The sequence below is a fragment of the Lichtheimia ornata genome (assembly GCF_029851405.1).
Source record: "Lichtheimia ornata isolate CBS 291.66 chromosome Unknown scaffold00019, whole genome shotgun sequence".
Classification (NCBI taxonomy): domain Eukaryota; kingdom Fungi; phylum Mucoromycota; class Mucoromycetes; order Mucorales; family Lichtheimiaceae; genus Lichtheimia; species Lichtheimia ornata.
In genome coordinates this window covers 381,082-401,891 of record NW_026695339.1, presented here as the reverse complement: position 1 = coordinate 401,891, position 20,810 = coordinate 381,082, and the positions used below count along the sequence as shown (strand labels likewise).

The 20,810-nt window shown below is 43.6% G+C and overlaps 3 protein-coding genes across 3 annotated transcripts; 2 read left to right on the top strand and 1 right to left on the bottom strand.

Annotated features, from left to right (window-relative positions):
- Nucleotides 1-1,923: 1,923 nt before the first annotated feature.
- O0I10_005048 (uncharacterized protein) lies at nt 1,924-3,109 on the top strand (the record flags this gene model as incomplete). Its single annotated transcript, XM_058485096.1, has 3 exons — nt 1,924-2,041; nt 2,102-2,438; nt 2,506-3,109. 3 exons carry the CDS (start codon nt 1,924-1,926, stop codon nt 3,107-3,109), a joined length of 1,059 nt encoding a protein of 352 aa, XP_058344246.1.
- Nucleotides 3,110-4,290: 1,181 nt separating this feature from the next.
- On the top strand, nt 4,291-4,551 carry O0I10_005047 (uncharacterized protein; the record flags this gene model as incomplete). Its single annotated transcript, XM_058485095.1, has 1 exon — nt 4,291-4,551. The coding sequence occupies one exon, from the start codon at nt 4,291-4,293 to the stop codon at nt 4,549-4,551; it is 261 nt and encodes an 86-aa protein (XP_058344245.1).
- A 292-nt stretch (nt 4,552-4,843) lies between these two features.
- O0I10_005046 (uncharacterized protein) lies at nt 4,844-10,523 on the bottom strand (the record flags this gene model as incomplete). The annotated part of the gene is made up of 15 exons (XM_058485094.1): nt 4,844-5,182; nt 5,274-5,831; nt 5,896-6,048; nt 6,104-6,261; nt 6,326-6,397; nt 6,461-6,615; nt 6,674-7,361; nt 7,414-7,543; nt 7,600-7,725; nt 7,793-7,843; nt 7,909-9,201; nt 9,262-9,452; nt 9,526-9,709; nt 9,771-9,977; nt 10,047-10,523. 15 exons carry the CDS (start codon nt 10,521-10,523, stop codon nt 4,844-4,846), a joined length of 4,782 nt encoding a protein of 1,593 aa, XP_058344244.1.
- Between the last annotated feature and the right edge of the window lie 10,287 nt (nt 10,524-20,810).

The window sequence follows — 20,810 nt, the reverse complement described above, 5'->3', positions numbered from 1 at the left end:
TGGTTCTATTGCCATGTTTCACAATGCCAACTCGCTCTGATCCCCGATGCGTTTCGTTTCTCCCCCCTTACTTTGTTCGCCTCCCAATTACCTCAGTTGATTCAACACACACACACACACACATACATAGATATTTGTTTCCATGGCAATAGTTGCTATGGAAACATCATCATCATGCATCTATGACAAAACATCTTTAAAAGGAAAGAGGATGGAGGAGCAGTAAAGGGATCTTGAAATTCATGATGTACATCATAGCCATCATCTCCCGATGACACACACACACCACGACCACCAACCCCCAGCCCCGGCCGAGAGAGATGTGGTTAGAGTGGAAATTGCTGGTGCAGCCAAAATCTTAAAATGTGCTTCGAAAATGAATGGCCGTGTGACCCAATCCAATTATAGGGAGTGGCTGGTACATAACCCATATCACGACACCACATCCACCACCATCACCCGCCATCGCATATAGAATACAAGCTATACTTGATGTGACAAAAAGAGCGAGATAGGAGTTCCCAGTGGTGCTCGATATATACGCTTGTGTCTCGGTAAATTCTACTGTGGTGTCTAGCACGTTTCATTACAAGTACCTTTACCTTTTTGCATACCTCTCTCCTTTTTCCTTCTCAACGCGTCCGTGCAAAAGGGGAGATGAGGAGATGAAAGAAAGAGAGTAATGAATGATGCTAATGTAGATGTGGATATCGTAAAAGAGAGAAAGAGTAGCAGGAGAAGGAGGGGAAGGTATAAAAAGAAGATAGGGGTTTAAGCTTGGGACACTGGAGCATGGCAAATACTGTATCTTCATTCCAAAAGGGTGCTAACCATTCATCATGACTATTACTACTACTACTACTACTAGCTTGCTGCTAAGTGGTGATTCAATGGATCTAGGATGAGTTTAAAGCAATTCAAGCTTCGAAGGAGTAAATCCAAAGGCATGAATCATTGCCCTGAAATGTAATACTACGACTACGACTATGTACACAATATGCAAGGTAAAAAAACGCAGGTATAATAGGAACTTTGTGCATTTGGTGGTGGTGTGCATTAATGTGTGTGATCATGCAGCAGCAGCAGCAACCCTGGCGGTGCTTGCTTGGCACTGGCGATCCTCCTTTACCGATATTATATACTGCAGGGTTTATCTTTTACCACATTCATTGATACACATAGGATGGCAAGCGACCATTGACCATTCTAGGAAAGAGAACGAGGTGGAATTAGGGAAATAACTTAAAACTCTCGCAGATCATCGGGAGAAGATTATTCTCTCTCCCTCGTTAGAGGTGGCAAGGGCCATTTCTTTACTTGCTGAACGGACCGTGCTGTGTACTATCACATCCATTTTAGGGAGGAAGGAGGATCAAGAAATAAAGATACATAGTAAACCACCCCTCCCGCGTCTGCTGCTACCGGGGCTCCTGTGGAAAAGGCCAAGTGCATGCCCTTTAATGATTCATGAACGTGCTATATGTATCGGATCCCTTTGACTTGTTTCATTCATGCCTTTGCTATTGTTCAAAGACAAGATGGTCCTTTTTTGATGATGCCGCCAGCCCCTATCTCTCTCTCTCTTTATGACCTAACCTTATTATGTATATCTTCATCTCGGATCCAACAATTCCCCTTTGTGTACTATAACCCCCATCATCATCACCATCATCATCATCATCATCATCATCGCACACATACATACATACATACTTACATTGAATCTCAATCCTCCTCCTATCATCCGGGGCTACCTTTTTTTTCAACACGAATCTTTATATTATATGGCCACCACCGAGGCGCGTGATTAAGGACACGTTCAAAAATAAAAGGATCGCCCTATCTTCCCATCCTTCCTTTCCCTTCTCTCTTTTACTTTATTCTTCAAACGAGTACCATCACTTTTTTTCAAACACATATATAATGGGTTGTTGTATGTCTGCCGAAAGCGTCGAGAAACGACAAAGAAACAATGAGATCGAATCACAAATCAAACGAGACCGAGTCAATCAAAAGAACGAGATCAAGATGTTACTTCTTGGTAATGATCATACAAGCATGCAAGCATGCGAGACGACTTACACGTATCTATTATCTATAGGTGCTGGTGAATCGGGCAAATCGACCATTTTAAAACAAATGAAGCTGATCCATGATGGTGGATATACGCCTGAGGAACGAGAAAGTTTCAAGGAAGTGATTTACAGCAACACCCTTCAATCGATGAAAGTTACATTGGAAGCCATGACGATGCTTGGGATATCGATGCATAATCAAAGCAACCTTGTACACCGACAACTCGTATTGGATGCTCCTTCCCAAGTCGAGACATTAGGCCACGAGCTTGTGGAGGCCGTATGTGCCCTGTGGGAGGATCCGGGGGTGCGTCAATGCGTTGCACGTTCCAATGAATTTCAACTTAACGATTCTGCTCGATAGTAAGTAGTGGTCTCCTAATAAGGATCCCTTCTTCAGGATGGTACTCAACGTCTATTTTATGATTAGCTATTTTGATGCCATCATGCGAATCGGTCATGCCAACTACATGCCAAGTGATCAGGATGTCTTACGCTCCCGTGTCAAAACAACGGGTATCACCGAAACAACCTTCAATGTGCACAACACCGTGTATCGCATGTTTGATGTGGGTGGTCAACGCTCCGAACGCAAAAAATGGATCCATTGCTTTGAAAACGTCACTGCTATTGTGTTCCTCGTGGCCATTTCTGAATACGACCAGGTGCTCATTGAAGATAATTCGGTGAATCGATTACAAGAATCCTTGACATTGTTTGATTCCATCTGCAACTCCAAATGGTTTACAAAGACATCCATTATCTTGTTCTTGAACAAGATTGATCTCTTTGCAGAAAAATTGGGTCGTAGTCCACTGAGCAAATACTTTCCAGAATATACAGGTGGGGCGAAATACGAAGCTGCATGCCAATACTTACTGTATCGGTTCGTGTCTCTCAATGCCAAACACGAGACCAAGCAAGTGTACACCCACTTTACTTGTGCAACCGATACAAAGCAGATCCGCTTTGTCATGTCAGCTGTCAACGATATTGTTCTCCACGACAACTTGCGTAACGTCGGCTTGCTGTAAACGCTGATGGTGATGATGCATCATCATCATCCATTTCTTTCTTTTTATTATAGCCACCCTTATTATGTAATCTGTAACCCACTCTACAACACACAAACATCCTCCATTTTCATTCGCATTGTACATGCAATCATGTCTGGCTGGATCTCAAGACGTGAAAAGGTACAAGTACACAAGCATAATGATAATCCGCCATCCCTCATTCTGCTCCTCCTCTCTCTCTTCTCTTTTCCTTACTCCCTTTTTCTTCCCCATCTAGTCATCCTTCTTTATAGCTTGTATAATCTCATGCATCATATATATAAACCGCTGTTAATTCTTTGTCTCCTTTGTCATATAACTTGCGTGGGGCATTTGACTTTTTTTCCCTTACTACATACCCACACACCTTGTCTCCGAAAACACCGATGCATGCATGTATGAGTGCTACAAGGTGACTCGTAAAGTTAATAGCACTCTTTTGCCCTGACATGGTCATTGGTTGGTTGCCAAGAGCAAGTTGATGCAAGTAAGGTGGCATCATCATGGTTGTACAACCATGCGGTCGGGATGTTTGTGTGGTACACACATTCTTGTTCTTGTTGGAAGAGAGAACTTCAAACCAACAATAAGGTACCAAGCCTCCATACTTCAAACACATTGCACTTGTTTGTTTTTTAATTTGTGGCTCTACCCCATCTTGTGATCGTAATTGTGGTGCATCCAACGTACAACGACGACGACGACGACTTGATTGAGACATTGATGATCTTTTCATGATGATGTGCCAACAACGACTACTACTCCCGACAAGGCCATCAGGTCAGCTGCGGGTTGTACCTATCTGGGGCGGGCTAAATGGTTTACGGAAGATACCGAGAAGGGGTTGAAAAAGAGTTTTTAAGGAGACGCAAAAAAAAAGGATCATCGGCTCTCTCTCTGGTGTAAGTACTACTGCATCATCATCATCATCGTCATCATCATATGATCAGCCGCATGGAAGAAAGAAGCCCATGTTCCAGACACTCTCGCTCGTTGTCCTTGTGGGGTGAATGACCTTTATGTTTTTTTCACTTGCAGATGTTTCAATTACACACACACACACGCACATAAATAGACATTTGTAAACGATCGTCGGTCTTGTTTGCGACCCGCCCCTCTTCTTTCTTCCATTCTTTTCTATACAAACGCCACATCAAGCGATGCACGAGAATAATGAGATCCATGAAAACACTTCCAACCCCATCAGTAACAATGCCCAACATAGACAAGGCGCCTCTTCTACAGCCCATTCAGTCTCCAGCAGCAGTAGTAGTAGCACCATGATGGGTACCTCGGCATCATCATCCCAATGCAATGGCTTTGACATATCCTCTTATGAGCGTTACTCGGCATTTTGTGGCGATTGTGGTGTAGATGTCTTTCGTTTTTGTCATGAGCATTGGTGTAAGAATTTTGAATGATCCTACACATACATACATGTATATATGCATCCCTCCTCAAGTACTATATACCCTCGTATTCCTACAGACTCCATTGTAGTAGAACCCGCACACAGATACCATCTCCCGCTTTTTCTCACTCTCTTTGTTTTGCTTTCACTTGTTGTTCCTTTGATCGTTGTAAAACGCCTGCATACAAACAATAATACACACTAAATGTCATCACTTGTATCAACCGCTCCTCAGCTGACCTCTCTCCTTCCCCATACGCAAGACTGCTTTCTTCCTTTTATGGTCATTCTATTTATTATTACTACCTTCGTAGGCTGTATGCTTCTGATATCCTTCTAAAAGATCGACCTTTGTCCATGCTCGAAGAACAACTACTTGTTCGAAGTGCATATACAAGTTGCACCATGCGTTCTTCCATCTCGGGTATACCACCACCAGCACCACCAGCACCACGACGTTGTCGACTTTTTGCTTGTGGCAAGATACCTTTGATTTGCTTGAGACATTTTTGGAACACCAATTTGTTTTGGAAGGATTCACGTTGTGATATGGAGCCTAGACGATAGGCATCAATTTGCTGACAGAGATCGGCCATGTTGGAGTTGGCTCGATTCATTTGGATTTGAGCCATCAATATTTTCTATCATCATGTACATACATCATATCATGTGTTATTCCAAAAGAAAAGAGAGAGAGAGATAGCACATGCTGCTGCTGCTGCTGCTGCTTACCATCATGGTTTCTGGATCTTGTGAGCCACCTGCAGAAACGGGTGTTGGCGGTGATGATGATGATTGCTGGTTGTTTTCATCATCGTCATTGTTGGCAAGGGCAATGAGTGTTTCAGATGTAGAAATCCCAAGTTCATGTAGCGAAATCTGAGTATCCGGTGCCAACTTGTCCTTGGCTGGTATTTCGGTCAAAAAGCCTAGCGCCATAAATACTTCAACCGCCATTCGACTTGATTCGGTGGATAATACTTCGCGGTAAATGGTGCGTCGACCCGCTATCAAATGTGTGGCAATCCATTGCGATAATAGTGGCACAATGCTGCGTGGAATCATAGGCACAGTATCAAAGGCTGAAAGTGAACAAGAAGCGATCCAGTATGAGTCGATGGTTGGGTATAGCAACGATGCCATAAATATGAGCTGCTCGTATCGCACCAAATTACGTTCCATGCTGGCTTCAAGGTACAAGCAGCTATCACAGCTACTATCACCACTGTTACGTCGTCGTCGTCGTATCACCTTGCGTTCCTCATAGGCTCCCAAAAGCGACTCGAATTGCTAACACACACCATCACATTGTTGGCGTTTAGGATCCCAACACCCCCTGGCTTTGCTTACGTACCTGTTCAATGTCCCAAGATACAACAAATTCTCGCTCAAGCAACTGCACAAGGAATCGAAGTCGATCCATAAACTCATCTTCGGCCACTGTCGTCTCCGTGAATGATAGATAAACCACCGAAAAGAATGCATCAGGTAAAAATATATCTACAATCTAGAATCTCATTAATACCATGCATGGTTGCTAAGCAATTTGAAATGTATATTACCTGGTTGGTATAATAGGACAACGTCATGACATTGTCAGCGTGGTCGTTCACGCGAATATTGGTATCATCGGTCACTTGGCTGCCTTCCACAATGATATTCTTGCTGTCATCCAATAAATGAAAAGCATGAAGAATCACCGAATTGATGTCCTCTCCCTCTATAATATATACAAGATGATGAGTGGTGATGTTATCCATAATCCAAATGCATAAGATATTTACCTTGCCAATCAATCCGATAACCTCTCAAGAGAACCTCTGTTCTCAACCATTCTGCCATATCCTTCATTTTACCTAGTAGTAGACGCATGTTTAGAAATAAGCCCAGTGTATGTATACGTGTGATAATGATCCTACCAAAGCTGACACCACCTGTTGTCCGCCCGTACAAGATGATGCTTGCAATGAGTGAGACTGGTGATACAATGAGCGCTTTGCGTTGATTTTCTTGCACTTGATTTTGAATGTTGGAAATCAGCTTCGCCATATCCGCAGCATCATCAAAAGATCCACTATGAGAATGAAATGATTAAAAAATGAATGACATGCCAAATGTTCTTTGTTGCTTACCTGCTTGATCGTTGGTATTCTTCAGCAGCATCTTGTATGCTTACAAGAGGACCCATGCCCACAAGGACACGTCCAAATTTCCCATCCTTATCATCGTGATGTTGTTGTCCTCCATCCTGAATATGCATGTCGTTTGGACGTAAGCCATTAGGTGAAGTGGCGACATTCTCTGGCATGGGTGGGAGATTTCCACTTCCACGTCGTTTGGTAGAACGCATATCCAAAAGATCATCCAACAAATACGGCAATTCTGGCATCTTTTCATAGGTGATGTTGATGGGAACAATGAAAACGTCTCGATTAATCTTGCGTGCCATGCCATTATTCCCACTTGGACTATCCATGGTGATGGGACTGTAAAGTGAGCCTGGCGTATCGGGAGACGTGGGTGGTGTGTTTTCGGCTTGGGCAACACGTGACATGGCGGATGAACGCGTTTGATTGGATTGAAGGGTCGATTCAATGATCATATGAATAAAACCGTCATCATGGGGTAGCTGGTATTTGCCGCTACGGCTGCGTGATCGCTCCATACAAAATGTCAATGCACCATGTTCTCGTAATAGCACTTGGGTATAAGCAGCCATGACAGCCGTCTTGAGGGGTGATCGTTGATCCTTGTCACGCTTAATGTAATAGGAGCCACATACGCGGTAGATGTCTGAAAGGGGCCCGAGTTGAGCGAGTGCTAATAATACCCATTAATACAATGACCCATATTCTTTGTTTATATCACTTACTTTCATCACAAGCAAATGCCGGCACTGGGAGATGATAGCGTATGCATATATACCATATCAAGAGGGGATCCAATACACTTTTTGTGACAGGGACATAGATGCAGCGTTTGCCAAGAGTTGCAGCTTGAATCTAATCTTTTGTATGAGGGACATCATTGGTACCAATAGCGTATGTTTATCTTTTACCCTTCGTATGTTCTCGTCCTGAACGCGCACGCTTTCAAACATGTCATCGAAAAGTGATTTCAAAAAGCACCCTGCAAACCACACAAAATAAAGTTGGGTCTTTTCGCTCATGCGACTGAGGATTTTCTATTGAAACAAAATGAAAAAGGTCATGTTCATAAGCTGCTAGTAGCTTCACATCCAATAATCTTACAATGGCTTCATTGACAGCGGTTTGCCGTTGCACACCCGCTTTTCTTGTAATCTATCACGTTGTCATTAGCAACGACGTCGTCGTAGGCATGGCAGCCAATAAAAAGGGTAGCTTACCTGGGTAATGGCATGATTCACACGCTTGTCATTGAGAATCACAATTTTGACAGGATCATCGTTGCCACCTGCTTTTTTCCTCCACTTGCCAAGCACCATACGCAAATCCCTGTCAGACCCAAATCCAGCGGCATCTTGACACCAATCATCCAAGCTGTCATCCATATCATTCATCCATTGTTCATCATCCTCTTTTCCACGTTGTCGTTCATTGTCGCTTAGTAAATGCTTGACATGTATCACCATGCGCTCCATTCGCTTATTCACTTGATCCACCGTGTACACAGAGCTCTGAGCAGGCTTGTCAATGATACGATGAGCAGGATTGCCACGTGCATCATAGGGAAGCAATGCACAGCTCCATCCTGAGAGGGGTATCGGTAATCGCAATTTGGGTTCTTCACACACATAGTAATGTACACCAAAGCTCGCATCCACGAAATAGTTACGCCAAAAGCTATTATCCACATCTTCAGGTACCAAGCTGTAGGGATCCAGTTGACTCGATTCCAGGCGCCGTTTCAATCGAAGAGCATTTGCATCAAGAATGGTCGTGGATGTATAAAGTAATGAGGCGATGCTGCTTTGTTGTAAAGATGCTTTGTGGCACCAATGTCCAATCGAAGTCGTTGATAATGTGTGCATGGTCCTTTTATCAGTGGGGATGGGTGATGAAGGTGGAATAGCACCATTGACGCCCACATAAGAGGAAGCGGCTGTTCGAATCGTAGCAACAATAGTACGTGCACGAGCAATGTGAAGTGCCGATGCTGCAAAGTAGTTTTGGGGTGTCATAAGGTGAATGCCGATCGCTCTCATCCAATACAGTCGCATTGATTCATAGGCTGAATTCCATGGTAAACATCGCATGTTGGTAATAGTCAGATGATAAATGTATGGAAAGGTAGGCGTGCCAAGTGGCTCCTCTTCTTGTTGAAATGTCGTCTTGGAGGATATTCGATGATGAGTGGTTGTTGTAGTAGAGGATCGTGAAATGGATACTTCATCTGCTGAAGAACCTGCCGAGTCACGAATGGGTATGGTTGATGTGGTTGTAATACTGGATACTGAACTACGTCGAGAGATGTTGGTATCTGCGAATAATGCTGGTGTTGGTATCTCATAGTCGTCATCCTTGGGTGGTTTGATGGTTGCCGCACAACCGAGGATCATTCGTACAACGAGGTCTATGGGTATCACGTCGACTGGTACGTTGCCATGTGCTGGATTGATAATGCGTTTGCCTTGGCCCATAAGTAACAACGCCCCATTGAAGCCATTGATACCATCCGACTATCATCCACGTTATTACATTGAAGAAAGAAAGCCCCTTTCCCACTCCCCCAAACTTACCCATCCAACAAGAGGCTCACTTATACTAGGTCCAAAAGGGCTGGATCGTAAGATTGCAATAGGAAAATGAAGCCCACCACGATTCTTCTTTTTCTGAACCTCCTTTGAAATAACATGTTCAATCAACGATTTGGATAGCAGATAGCTGTCTGGATATTCCGCCTTAAATAGCTCAAGCACTGCTGGCAAATCTATCCATACATACCCATTTCTTTTAATACCACTGAAGCTTTTACCCTTAGCTCATTCATTCCCCATTCGTACCTTCCAATCTTGAAGTAAGTATCCCATCGACAATGTTATCAGCATCACCAGCTGGCACCGGAAACAAATGGTTTTCAAAAGCACTGGAGAATTGCATTTGGATCGGCGATAGATGAATAAACGCTGCAAGCTCCTTGCATTCATCAGCAATCTGCAAAAGATCCAATGTACCAAGCACGTTGACCTATCATGGTTTTCCCTTAGTTTAACCCTCTTTTGATCATCCTTCCTTCATTCAAACTTACCCTGACAGCCATATCAAGACGTGCATTTCCATCCACCAAGGCTGCACAATGCAAGATGACTTGAGTTTGTGCAACCAACATTTGTCGTTCAGTACCAGCAATGCCAAGTGCAGGTTGTAATAAATCCCCTTGAATCACGCAAATCTTGTCATTGATCGTCATATCAAATAATGTGGGCCCCATGGAACGACGCATCGCCACAAATGCCTATTTCCCCCATGTATCCGTGTCAGCTGATTCATCATCCTACATCCACCACCAACCACGTTGACTTGCCTTATTGCTCATGATCTCATCATAAAACCTATCACTGGCATTGGTGGATAGTGAAGAAGGGCGCACCAATACAAAGACTTTTTTAACATCCAGCATCAACAGCTTCCAAAGTAAGGCCTTTCCCAGGAACCCAGTAGCACCCGTGAGGAATACAGTCTTGTCTCGATAAAAGTCATGTACGTTTTCTTCTACAGCTGCTGGTGGTGGTGGTGGTGGTGATGACATGGACCTTGCTTCGTTGTTGTCATTGTCCTCGTCGTCTATCGTGGTGCTGCTGCTGCTGCTGCTGCTGCCACTAGTCGTACTGACATTGTCGGGGCTCATTTCCACCATAGCATCTCTGTCAAGGGCTTCCATGCTGTTCACAACGTCAAAAACAGTAGGCGATCCAGGTCGTGAAGGTGCCGGACTTGTCATGTTCAATTCCTCAGACTCCAAGTCGGGATTGGTGATAGAGATTGTAGGAATGTCTGCCATGGAGGAAAAGGAAAGGAGACGAGTCGTGCAACTTGGCGTCGGTTGTTGAAGGGTAACACAAGAGAAGCGAAAAAAAAGAGTGGTGGTGTATCCATGGACCTTTACAATTCAACTCCTCCCCACCAACCCAACCCCAATTTGACATCATGATATGCATGAAGAAAAGACCACTCCATTATCACCCAATTCATATTGTCCCTGAAAAAGGTGGCTTCCTTATAGTGGTAGTAATAGCAGTAGTAGCAGGATTCGAGATGATCAGCTTATCTTTAGTACTTGCAGATGCACGTTTACCTTAGCAGTTCAAATTAAAGAAGGGATGGCCTGCAGGTGATTTATGCCACTATTGGATGACTCTTTATTTACATGTTGTATTTTTCTCATGGGCGAAGACGAAGATGCATGATGGCTCGTTTCATCAAATCGTCTTCCATGTAACACCACGTTATTCATTTTCATTGTTATCAGGATAAATATAGATATCTTGCTTTGTTCATCCATCTGCTGTTCTTTGTTTAAATCGGTGATAGCGGTGGTTCATGCTTCTTTTGATCATTGTCTTTCATCTCGGGTTGCATGTAGCCTTAGAGGAGTATCAGACTTTCATTTTGATAAAGAAGCTGTTTCTTGATGCATTTACCTTGAAAGGAAGCGTTCGTCCAAAGACCCCAACCAAAAATCAAATGTCCTTTAGCCAATTCAAAGCAATATGAGAGCAACACACTCATGCCTTGGGGACATATGCAAATCATACGCCGCGAAGATCTGTTACCATGACATCAGGGTAAGCTGCAAAAAGTGAGCTGAATGGATAGTGTCCCTTGGTAATCCATTTCGGTGACACGACCCAAAGGATACTGTACCATACCAATTGCATACACCACCATAATAACATTGCATGATCCAAAACTGAAGCATGTACATAGGATTCTTGGTGAAGAGCGAAGAAACGGTTGTGTGCGAGTTTAAGAAATACTTGTCTTATCCTGACATCCAACCAAAAAGAAGCGATCAAGAGACAAAGCAGGGTTTGCATAGTAGGATGACTTGGTGGGACATGACAGAAATGGGCAGTGCCCTTGATAAGGCAATGAAAGAATGGAAGGAGAAACACATGTAGCGGGAGGTTAGTTCTTTGTTAGCACAAGCTTTCAAAAAGTTTTTGCTCACCCAGCGCATAACTTCATCTACACATACACATACACCCAAACACCCAACACCTCGTCCTCATGATCATGATAGCAAAATTGCATGTAGTAAATAACTCCAAATCATCCTCACGTATACCAAAAGAATGTCATTTTGTATCCAATGATCCAACAACAACAACCATTGCCTTACAAGCAGCTACCTAGCATCATCCCTTTTTTTATTCACGCCACTCTCAAGCGTCCCTTTATTCTAGCATGCTTGACATCGTTCACAAATAGAAAGTCCCACTTTGCATACGTATACGATCACAATCATGAACACCAATAACAAGATCAACCGCACTATCTCAAGATTGCACAATCAAGCAATGGCATAGTTAATATTCTAGAAATGATCAGCGCATCCCAAAGCATCTATATCTATTGACAAAGCCTCAGGCCTGAGGTTTGAGATGCGTCGATGGCTACTCTGCATCCTGCTGAGTGACCTTCCTTGCAACATAACAAAGGCGATTTTACGTCCCATCATCTCACTCAAGCTACTCGCGGTTGCACTGAGCATTCTGGATTATTAATCATACCATGGTTAACTTGAAAAAGATTGCATACACGCTATCATAGGCGGACCTTACTATGGCTGATGGTGAACGATCCATTATTCATCATGCACCTTCCACCAATAGGATTTATTCTTCAGGTCGCATCCTCGCGTCAATGGGTTACACAAAGAAGTCCCTCTGCATCTTATTGGTTCTAATATGAGGCGATTGACGATGAACAACGACCACTTTTCATATAGCATCACGCTTACAGCATATGTAAAACATAAAGACAGCCATATATCAAAACTTTACAATGAAGTGTGGGGACTTTAAGAGAACAAGCTGCTCGGCTGAGTCAAAGCGATCTTGTGTCAAAGTATGAAGTTCATCGTGGCCATTCCCAGATTTCGCAATGTCGCCACCAGCCAAACTGGATCTGGGGGTCGACCTCTTCGACGACGACGACCAAAAAAATATTTTTTGGGCTAGTTGCGACATTGAACGCGAAACTTTCACACAAGGTGCTGTTGGCTAAGCCGAGCCCATTGCTCTAATAAAAACCCCACGCTTCATTGTAAAGTTTGGAGATACAGGCACATTTATGTTTGTAAGCGCGATGCTATATGAAGAGTGGTCTTTGTTCATTGTCAAGTAGGTGGACCCTGGCAGAGCAAAAGATGCAGAAGGACCTCTTTGTGTAACTCATCTACGTTTGCATGACTGGAAGGATGGAAGGATGATACTATATACTGTTGACAAAAGCCCGTACATCGCGAGCTAACAGCCATTTCTTCACAACAGCCACTGTTGTCCACTCTATGACATGTGAGTGATTCTCCTGCTTCAGACATTCATTTCCATGATTGGATTATGTTGATCCGAGTTGATTTGACCGAGATACAGCCAAAGACGGATTACATCAATCCACACATCTAACCATGCTCTATGTTGCTCAACTGAAGTAACCTTGTATGAGCGTAGCTCAGTCAAATCAACTCGGATCAACATAATCCAATCATGGAAATGAATGTCTGAGGCAGGAGCATCGTTCCACTGTCATAGAATGGGCAACATTGCCGATTGTGAGGAAATGGCTGTTAGCTCGCAATGTATGGGATATTGTCGATAGTATACAGTATCATCCTTCCATCTTTCTAGTCATGCAAAGTAGCTGAGTTACACAAAGAGGTCCCTCTGCGTCTTTTGCTCTGTCAGGGTCCACCTACTTGACAATGAACAAAGACCACTCTTCATATAGCATCACGCTTACAAACATAAAGGTGCCTGTATCTCCAAACTTTACAATGAAACGTGGGGTTTTGAATAGAGCAATGTGCTCGGCTTGGTCAACAGCACCTTGTGTGAAAGTTTCACGTTCAATGTCGCAACTAGCCCAAAAAATATTTTTTGGTCGTCGTCGTCGAAGAGGTCGACCCCCAGATCCAGTTTGGCTGGTGGCGACATTGCGAAATCTGGGATTGGCAAGCTTGATCGTGAAACTTTCACCCAAGGTGCAGTTGGCCAAGCCGAGCACGTTGTTCTATTAAAGACCCCACGTTTGATTGTGAAATCTTGAGATATGGCTGTCTTTATGTTTCGCATATGCTGTAAGCGTGCTGGAGTTGCTTTCTCCTAGTGGATGGTGTCGGCTGCATGAACGGAAAGATGGAGAACCGAGTGAAATGGCACGTGGTAGTTCCACACGAGCGTCCTTGACAGATTGTTGCACAAATGGGTGATGTTGATGATTGCCTTTATGAAGGTACACAAGTAAGCAATATCCAATAAATGAAGGTGTATCAAAGTAACTGCTTTATAATAACACGCGTATATTACGGATGGATGCTTGTACATACTACATCCATGCTGGGTACAGGGGGTCAAGCTGCATAAAAAGAAATTAGTTTGATAATGCCGCACGGGCCTAAATGACGCCACCTCCTGGACACCGTAAGATCATCTATAGCTTAGTTATGAATGCTATGTTCAATTGGCATCACGAGCAGTGGTTTGTTTTTCTTCACACAAATGTATAGGATATTGTTGGGGGTACATATTAACAGAGGTAACTGTAGCAAGCGGGCTGGGTGGTGTGGAGTGCACAAATAGAGAGCAATGAAACGCAAGACAAAGAGCCACTTCTTCTCCTCTCCCGCTTCACCAAACAACGTACGATGAACTTCATTTACAAAGTACAGAGCATCAATTGCTGCCATTGTTGCCTTCAATGCACAGCGTCGGTGGGCGAACAAGTGATCCATGGCAACGCTTTCCAGTGGCAACAAGTACGCGTGCGATCTACGAATGACCCAAGCTTCCAATCCAATATAACATGTACGTTCGATCGCGGCGCTACTTTATTATTCAAGCTGGACGTTACGATACTAAAGATCCCGTGTGGTTTGCTCGGTTTCTCGTTTATACAGGAACCATGGTGTCCAAGGTGTCGTGTGCATGATTTCTATTTCTATGGATACCATCAAGAAGAGGACCCCAACACAAAACTACTTTGGGTATGTTGGCAAAGATCAAATGCTATGGTTGACATCATCTTACATTGTATTTATTGTAGCTTGAGCATATTGAATGATAGTACCTGTGGCAGCAACAAGATATTAATCTCAAGCAAGAACGACCCTGTACATTGTTTCACTGGTACGCATGATATTGAATCTACAAAGCAAGACTTGTTAAATAACGGCTTTTCCGATGAAATAGCAGCAGCACATTATGGATGGAATTGAAGGAGATGGGGTTATTGGAAGAAGAATGCAATTGAGAAATGTCCCAAGTAGGTAAAGTGGTGTCCTGGATGGTCATCTTCATCAAAGTGAACTTACAAAAAGAATTAGAGTGGCAGGCTCTCGCTCGACTATTACTATTATCACAACAGCACATCCATGGTGTTACTGTACTGTGCTAGGGAGATGACCATGCTGTGTTAGCAGAAACCGGTGCGATTCACGGAGCTATTAGAACCTGATGTGCATCCAAGGATCGGCTCTATCATTGTATGACTTATGCTTTACTCGCCTTGGAGAGAAGATGGTACCTCTATTGGCAACATGCGGGATCCTCAGCTCATAGTGGTGTCAAATCGGCTTTATGGAGAGCTCATGACAATGGGTCCCTGAGGAATCGAGTGTCGAGACCAAAAGGCACGACGACATGCAGGATATGGATGGATCGGTTATGTTTGGATAAATCAGCATGATGCATACAAGAAGGCGTTCGTTGCAGTCATTTGGGATATACCGGACCCTGGTGCTTCTGATCCCTTAAGAAGGCCGACCACTTTATCAGCTTACACACCTCTCCTCATCTTTGGTGTGTCAACAAATCACACGCCCATGCACAAATTAGCAGGATGTTGTCACCACCAATTCCCACATCTCCTTCGTGGATTTTATCTCTTTTTTGATTATACTTTCCCAAGCCCACTTTTTGGTATGTTCAGAGGAGCTTTGGCTGAATCAATGGATTGAGAATGCTCATGTAACTTAAACACCGGTAGTCGTTCTTCAAGGCCTTGTTGCTCGCCTGTGCTGATTGTTACCTGTATGATGTTAAATCCAATGGTATGTGTGATTATTCTTTGTGTATTTCTTTTGGTTGATCATATGCTAATACGTGGTCGCACGAATAGCCATGATGCTTCTGGGGCCTGGATATATTAGCTTTGGTGGATGGGAATGATGGTCTTAGCAAAGAATATTACCTACTCGAATCGCCATAACCAACACAGGTTCTTTGATGATTGAAGGCGAGCAGGCGACACTACAAAACGTTTGGCCAAGCAATATTTGGGAGGAGCTATGGATTTACCAATCATGCTTTCACGATTTGTGGCGTTCTATTCCTTGCAGCAAATGACCTTCGACTTGACCAAATCTCAACAGTTGCTGATTTCGGCTACGATGTTATGATCAAATCGATTGGCGATCCCACGCTCAACTCGTCAAATGGGGTTTCTTTATCGATTACATCCCCCGCCCTCAGAACTCTATCGACTCTGGAAGAAAACGGCCCCTGACATTGATTACTTGCAAGCATACACACAGCGTGCATTACAAGTCCTTGGCATACGTTGCACCGCACCATGATGGTCTTGCCAAATCCATGAAGCGTGTATCAAAGGATGGTACGACATGTCCGACGAGATCTGCAGCGCTAGTATCCTTATACATCATATCTTTGACCAGCTTGCACACATCATGGGATAAACCCCGCCGAATGCTCTTCTGCCAACCTCATCCAATTTGCTACAGCTTGCTGCAGGCGTGTTGTTGAAATATGGGCAACGTTTGGATTTTATCATTGAGTACGGAAAAAAGCGTGCGCTATTTTTCGGCAAGCAGTCTTCTCTTGGGAAGCCGTTTTATTACCACCATGCAGGCTGTGTCGACTGTGACACCTAATTGTAAAGGATAGATTGCGTCCCTATCAACAACAACGTCTCCTAAATACCATCTTCGTAGTCAGTCATCAGTAATCGTCATCAATAGCATCCTTGTACCAAGTTCTCGTATCCATCATTATCAGCATTAACACCAAGTGGTTTTGAAGCAATAAATCAATAGATCTTTCATTCATTCCAAATAAGTCTTAGTGCCTTCCAAACCTTATTCACACAGATCCAAACCTTTACACAATCCAACTTTTCGGATGCATCTGTGGAGGTAGCTACAAAAGGAAAAGTATGTGTTACTCAAGCGAGATGATAGGTTTTAAGATAAATGACCCTGCCCAAATCAATGTCAATGGGATCATCATCTTCATCCCTTTACTTAACCTTTTATCATGCCGGTACATGACGTCCAGAGTCTTGCTGAATATAAGCAAATTATCGAAACGAAAGCGAAGGTTGGTGCATTCAAGCCTCCCTTAATCTCATGAACGTGTATCATCCTCTTGCTCATTGGCATTTGTATTTGAACTTTAGGTTGCCGTTAATTTTGGGGCTGAATGGAGTGGTAGGTTGATGGCGTGTCCAACGCTTCCTTAACAACAGATGTTCTCATTCAACATACATCTTTAGGTCCCTGCCGAATGATGAACCCTAAATTTGAGGGGTATTCCGAAGAGTACCCTGGCATTACTTTTCTGTATGTCGATATCGATCGAAGACCCGTAAGTAGCTTACTATGAGAGTTGGAATTAGACTTGTATTGACCCTGTGAGTGTAAATCCAGGATATTGGTCCGTATGAGAACCTTAAAGATGTGCCTACTTTTCTCTTCTTCCACAATGGTCAGAGGGTTGATCTATATATTGGTCCCACCGAAATCGCGGTTAAAGAACGCCTTGACAAATTGGACGCCCGCTAAACCAACATGTTGGTCATTTCTTGTATTCGCCTTTTCCTTGCCTTGTGCAATTGTATGAAATAAAGAACCGTTCTTATGATGGGCATTTACATAGTTGTGATTGCTTTTTACACTGAGAGCAGGAGTCCAAATGATGTTTTGCAACCGCCTTTTGTTTTACACGGCGTATGCAGTGATGAGCAAAACGAGATATATGAGGTTGGGTCATTTCGAGTACCTCTAGCCTAAGTCTGCGAGCATAAAACACCACAAAAAAGACGTGATGCACCATAGCCAAGTAATGGCTCGTTTACTTACATGACCTACAGCCACACCAATCCTGGAACTTGCACACAAACATAGTTCATTGGATACCGCCAAGCAGTTTTGTTCTATGAAAGACCACCCTGCTGGATTGCAAAATCTTGAGATATGACCCTCTTTATGTTTTACCTATGCTATAAGCATGATGGATTGGATGGTGCTGAGGGCACTATAAGCAAGTGAAGAACCGAGTGAAATGGCACGTGGTAGTTACACACATCCTTCCTTGACAGGTTGCTGCATAGATGGATGATGATGATGCTGATTGCTTTTAGGAAGGTACACAAGTAAATAGCATCAGATAATGAAAATGTATCCAAGTATTTGGTTTATTTTATGAACACGCATATATTATGGATGGATGATCATACATGATAGGTCCATGCTGGGGTCAAGCTGCATAAAAAGAAATTAGTCTGATAATGCCGCACGGGCCTAAATGACGCCACCTCCTGGACACAGTAAGATCGTGTATAGCTTAGCTACGAGGACAATGCTTAATTGGCATCTCGAGCAGTGGTTTATTCTTCATCCTATAAGATAGTGTTGGGGTACATTCATATTCACAATGATAGCTGTAGCAAGCGGGGTGGCGTGCTGGGTGCACCAATAGAGAACAATGAAAAGCGAAGACAAAGAGCCCCTTCTTCTCCTCTCCCACTTCATAAAGCGAGGTAAGCTTGTCTCCATTTACAAACTACAACGCATTAACAGCTGCCATTGTTGCCTTCATTGCTGAGCATCAAGGGACGAACAGGTCGTCAATGGCGACACTTTCCAAGGCAACAAGTACACGCGCGATCTACCCATGACCCAACCTTCCATTACAGCACAACATGTACGTTCAATCGCTGCAGTACTTTAGTATTCAAGTTGGACGTTATGATACTAACGTTGTCGTGTAGTTTGCTGTCTCTCGTTTGTACAAGGTTCAAGGGGCCCGTCGTGTGTCGTATGTATGCTTTCTATAGATACCATCAAGGAAAGGTCCCCAACACGTAGATGCTTTGGGTATGTTGACAAAGAAGGCAAATGCTACGGTTGCCATGACATCTTACATTGCATTTATTGTAGCTTGAGAATATTGGATGATGTTACCCTTGGCAGCAACTAGATATTGATCTCAAGCAAGAACGACGCTGTACATTGTTCCACTGGGGGTACGCATGACATTGGATCAACAAAGCAAGACCTGTTAATTGACGGCTCTTCCAATGAAATAGCAGCAGCACATTATGGATGGAATGAAGAAGATGGAGTTATTGGATGCAAAATGCAATTGAGAAAAATCCCAAGTAGGTAAAGTGGTATCCTGGTTGGTCATCTTCAAAGTGAACTTACGAAAAGAAATAGAGTGAACATGCTCTCGCTCAGCTGTTACTATTATCACAACAGCACGTCCAGGATGTCATTGCACTGTACTCTCTTGGGGGGGGTGACCATGTTGTGCCAGCGGAGATCGGTGCGATCCAGGGTGCTACTTGAAGGCTCCATCATTGTATGGCTCATGCTTTCATCGCCTTGAAGAGAAGATGGTACCTCTATTGGCAACATGCGGGATCCACATCTCATAGCGTTGTCAAAGTCGGCTTGTGAAGCGTTCATGGCAATGGGCACGATGGCATGCAGGATATGGATGGATCGATTGTGCTTGGACAAATCGACATGGTGCATACAAGAAGACGTTCGTTGCAATCATTTGGGATATACGGGACCCAGCTGTTTTCTGATCCCTTAAGGAGGCCGACCACTTTATCAGCTCACACACCTCTCCTCGCCTTTGGTCTGTCAACAATTCCCACGCCCAAGCACATATAAGCAAGGCTGTTGTCATCAACATTATCACACATCTCTTTCGTCTATCACATACATCATCAAGTCTCTGCGATTTGGTAAGTAGTAAGGAGAGTTTGTTTTTAGTGAGACAAAAGTAGCTCATGCGATGCTCTTTGTAGCCATTTCTGTACGCAGCTCTTTATTACCTGGTGGATCCTTTGAGGTGCAATCTTCGTCTAGTCCACAAGTGATAGTTCTAAGGCAGGCTTTAGATAAAGAAGTTTGCAAACTTCTAATTGCCCTTTGCCATGCTTCGAACCGTGTGGAGACGTCACAAGCTCTGGATCTAGTTGACAGAATCGCCCAAGCGTAGAAAGTCTAATGGAGCGAATTGCTGATACATACGGTGTTTGGTCGCTGTGGTGGGACTTGATCTACCATCTACATTAGCCTTGCTTACAACTCTATCATTGATCTCTCTGAAGACACCAAGCAGTATACATATAAATCACTATGATGAAGAGTTTTCAGCTTTCAAGATTGTCATACCGCGCGCAGCTCTTTTCTCAAGTGAACATTGCACCAGTCGTTCTTATCGTTATCGTATCAAGTATCAATCATGGAGTGCTTGCAAACTGTCGTGCACGCAAACAAGTTCCATTGTTGTCCAGTATCGAAAGGAGACCTGGGAAAAATGTGGGTCACCAGCACGCATACACCTACCTAGCTATGTTCGATATAGGGTGTTCAAGAATACATAGCGAGGAATGACCATATGCTTGTATGTGTGCTATATTGCGAGCATAGACACCATGCATCCCCACACGCAAAAAATGCCTCGGCATCCATTGGTCAGCATGATGGCTTTCTTGACAGGCCGCAAACCATCCTTATCTGATTCGGGTTACAGCACAGACCCAACTATGCGCGAACTCTATACGATTGCGGAACGGGTGTTTGAAGAGTACATTGGGAGGGTATCACGCTTTACTATTACGTTATCCACAAACATATAACAAGCAGATAAGCTAGCGAAATCCAAGTTTGGTAATAAACAACCCTTTATTTCCTTTATGCAGCTATAGCTATCTTTGCCACTATCCTTCCTAGTTCCTCATCATTCATACTTATACTCGTAGTCGTCGTCGTCTGGTGGTGCTCAAAGTCGTCGTCACAATATCCAAGACA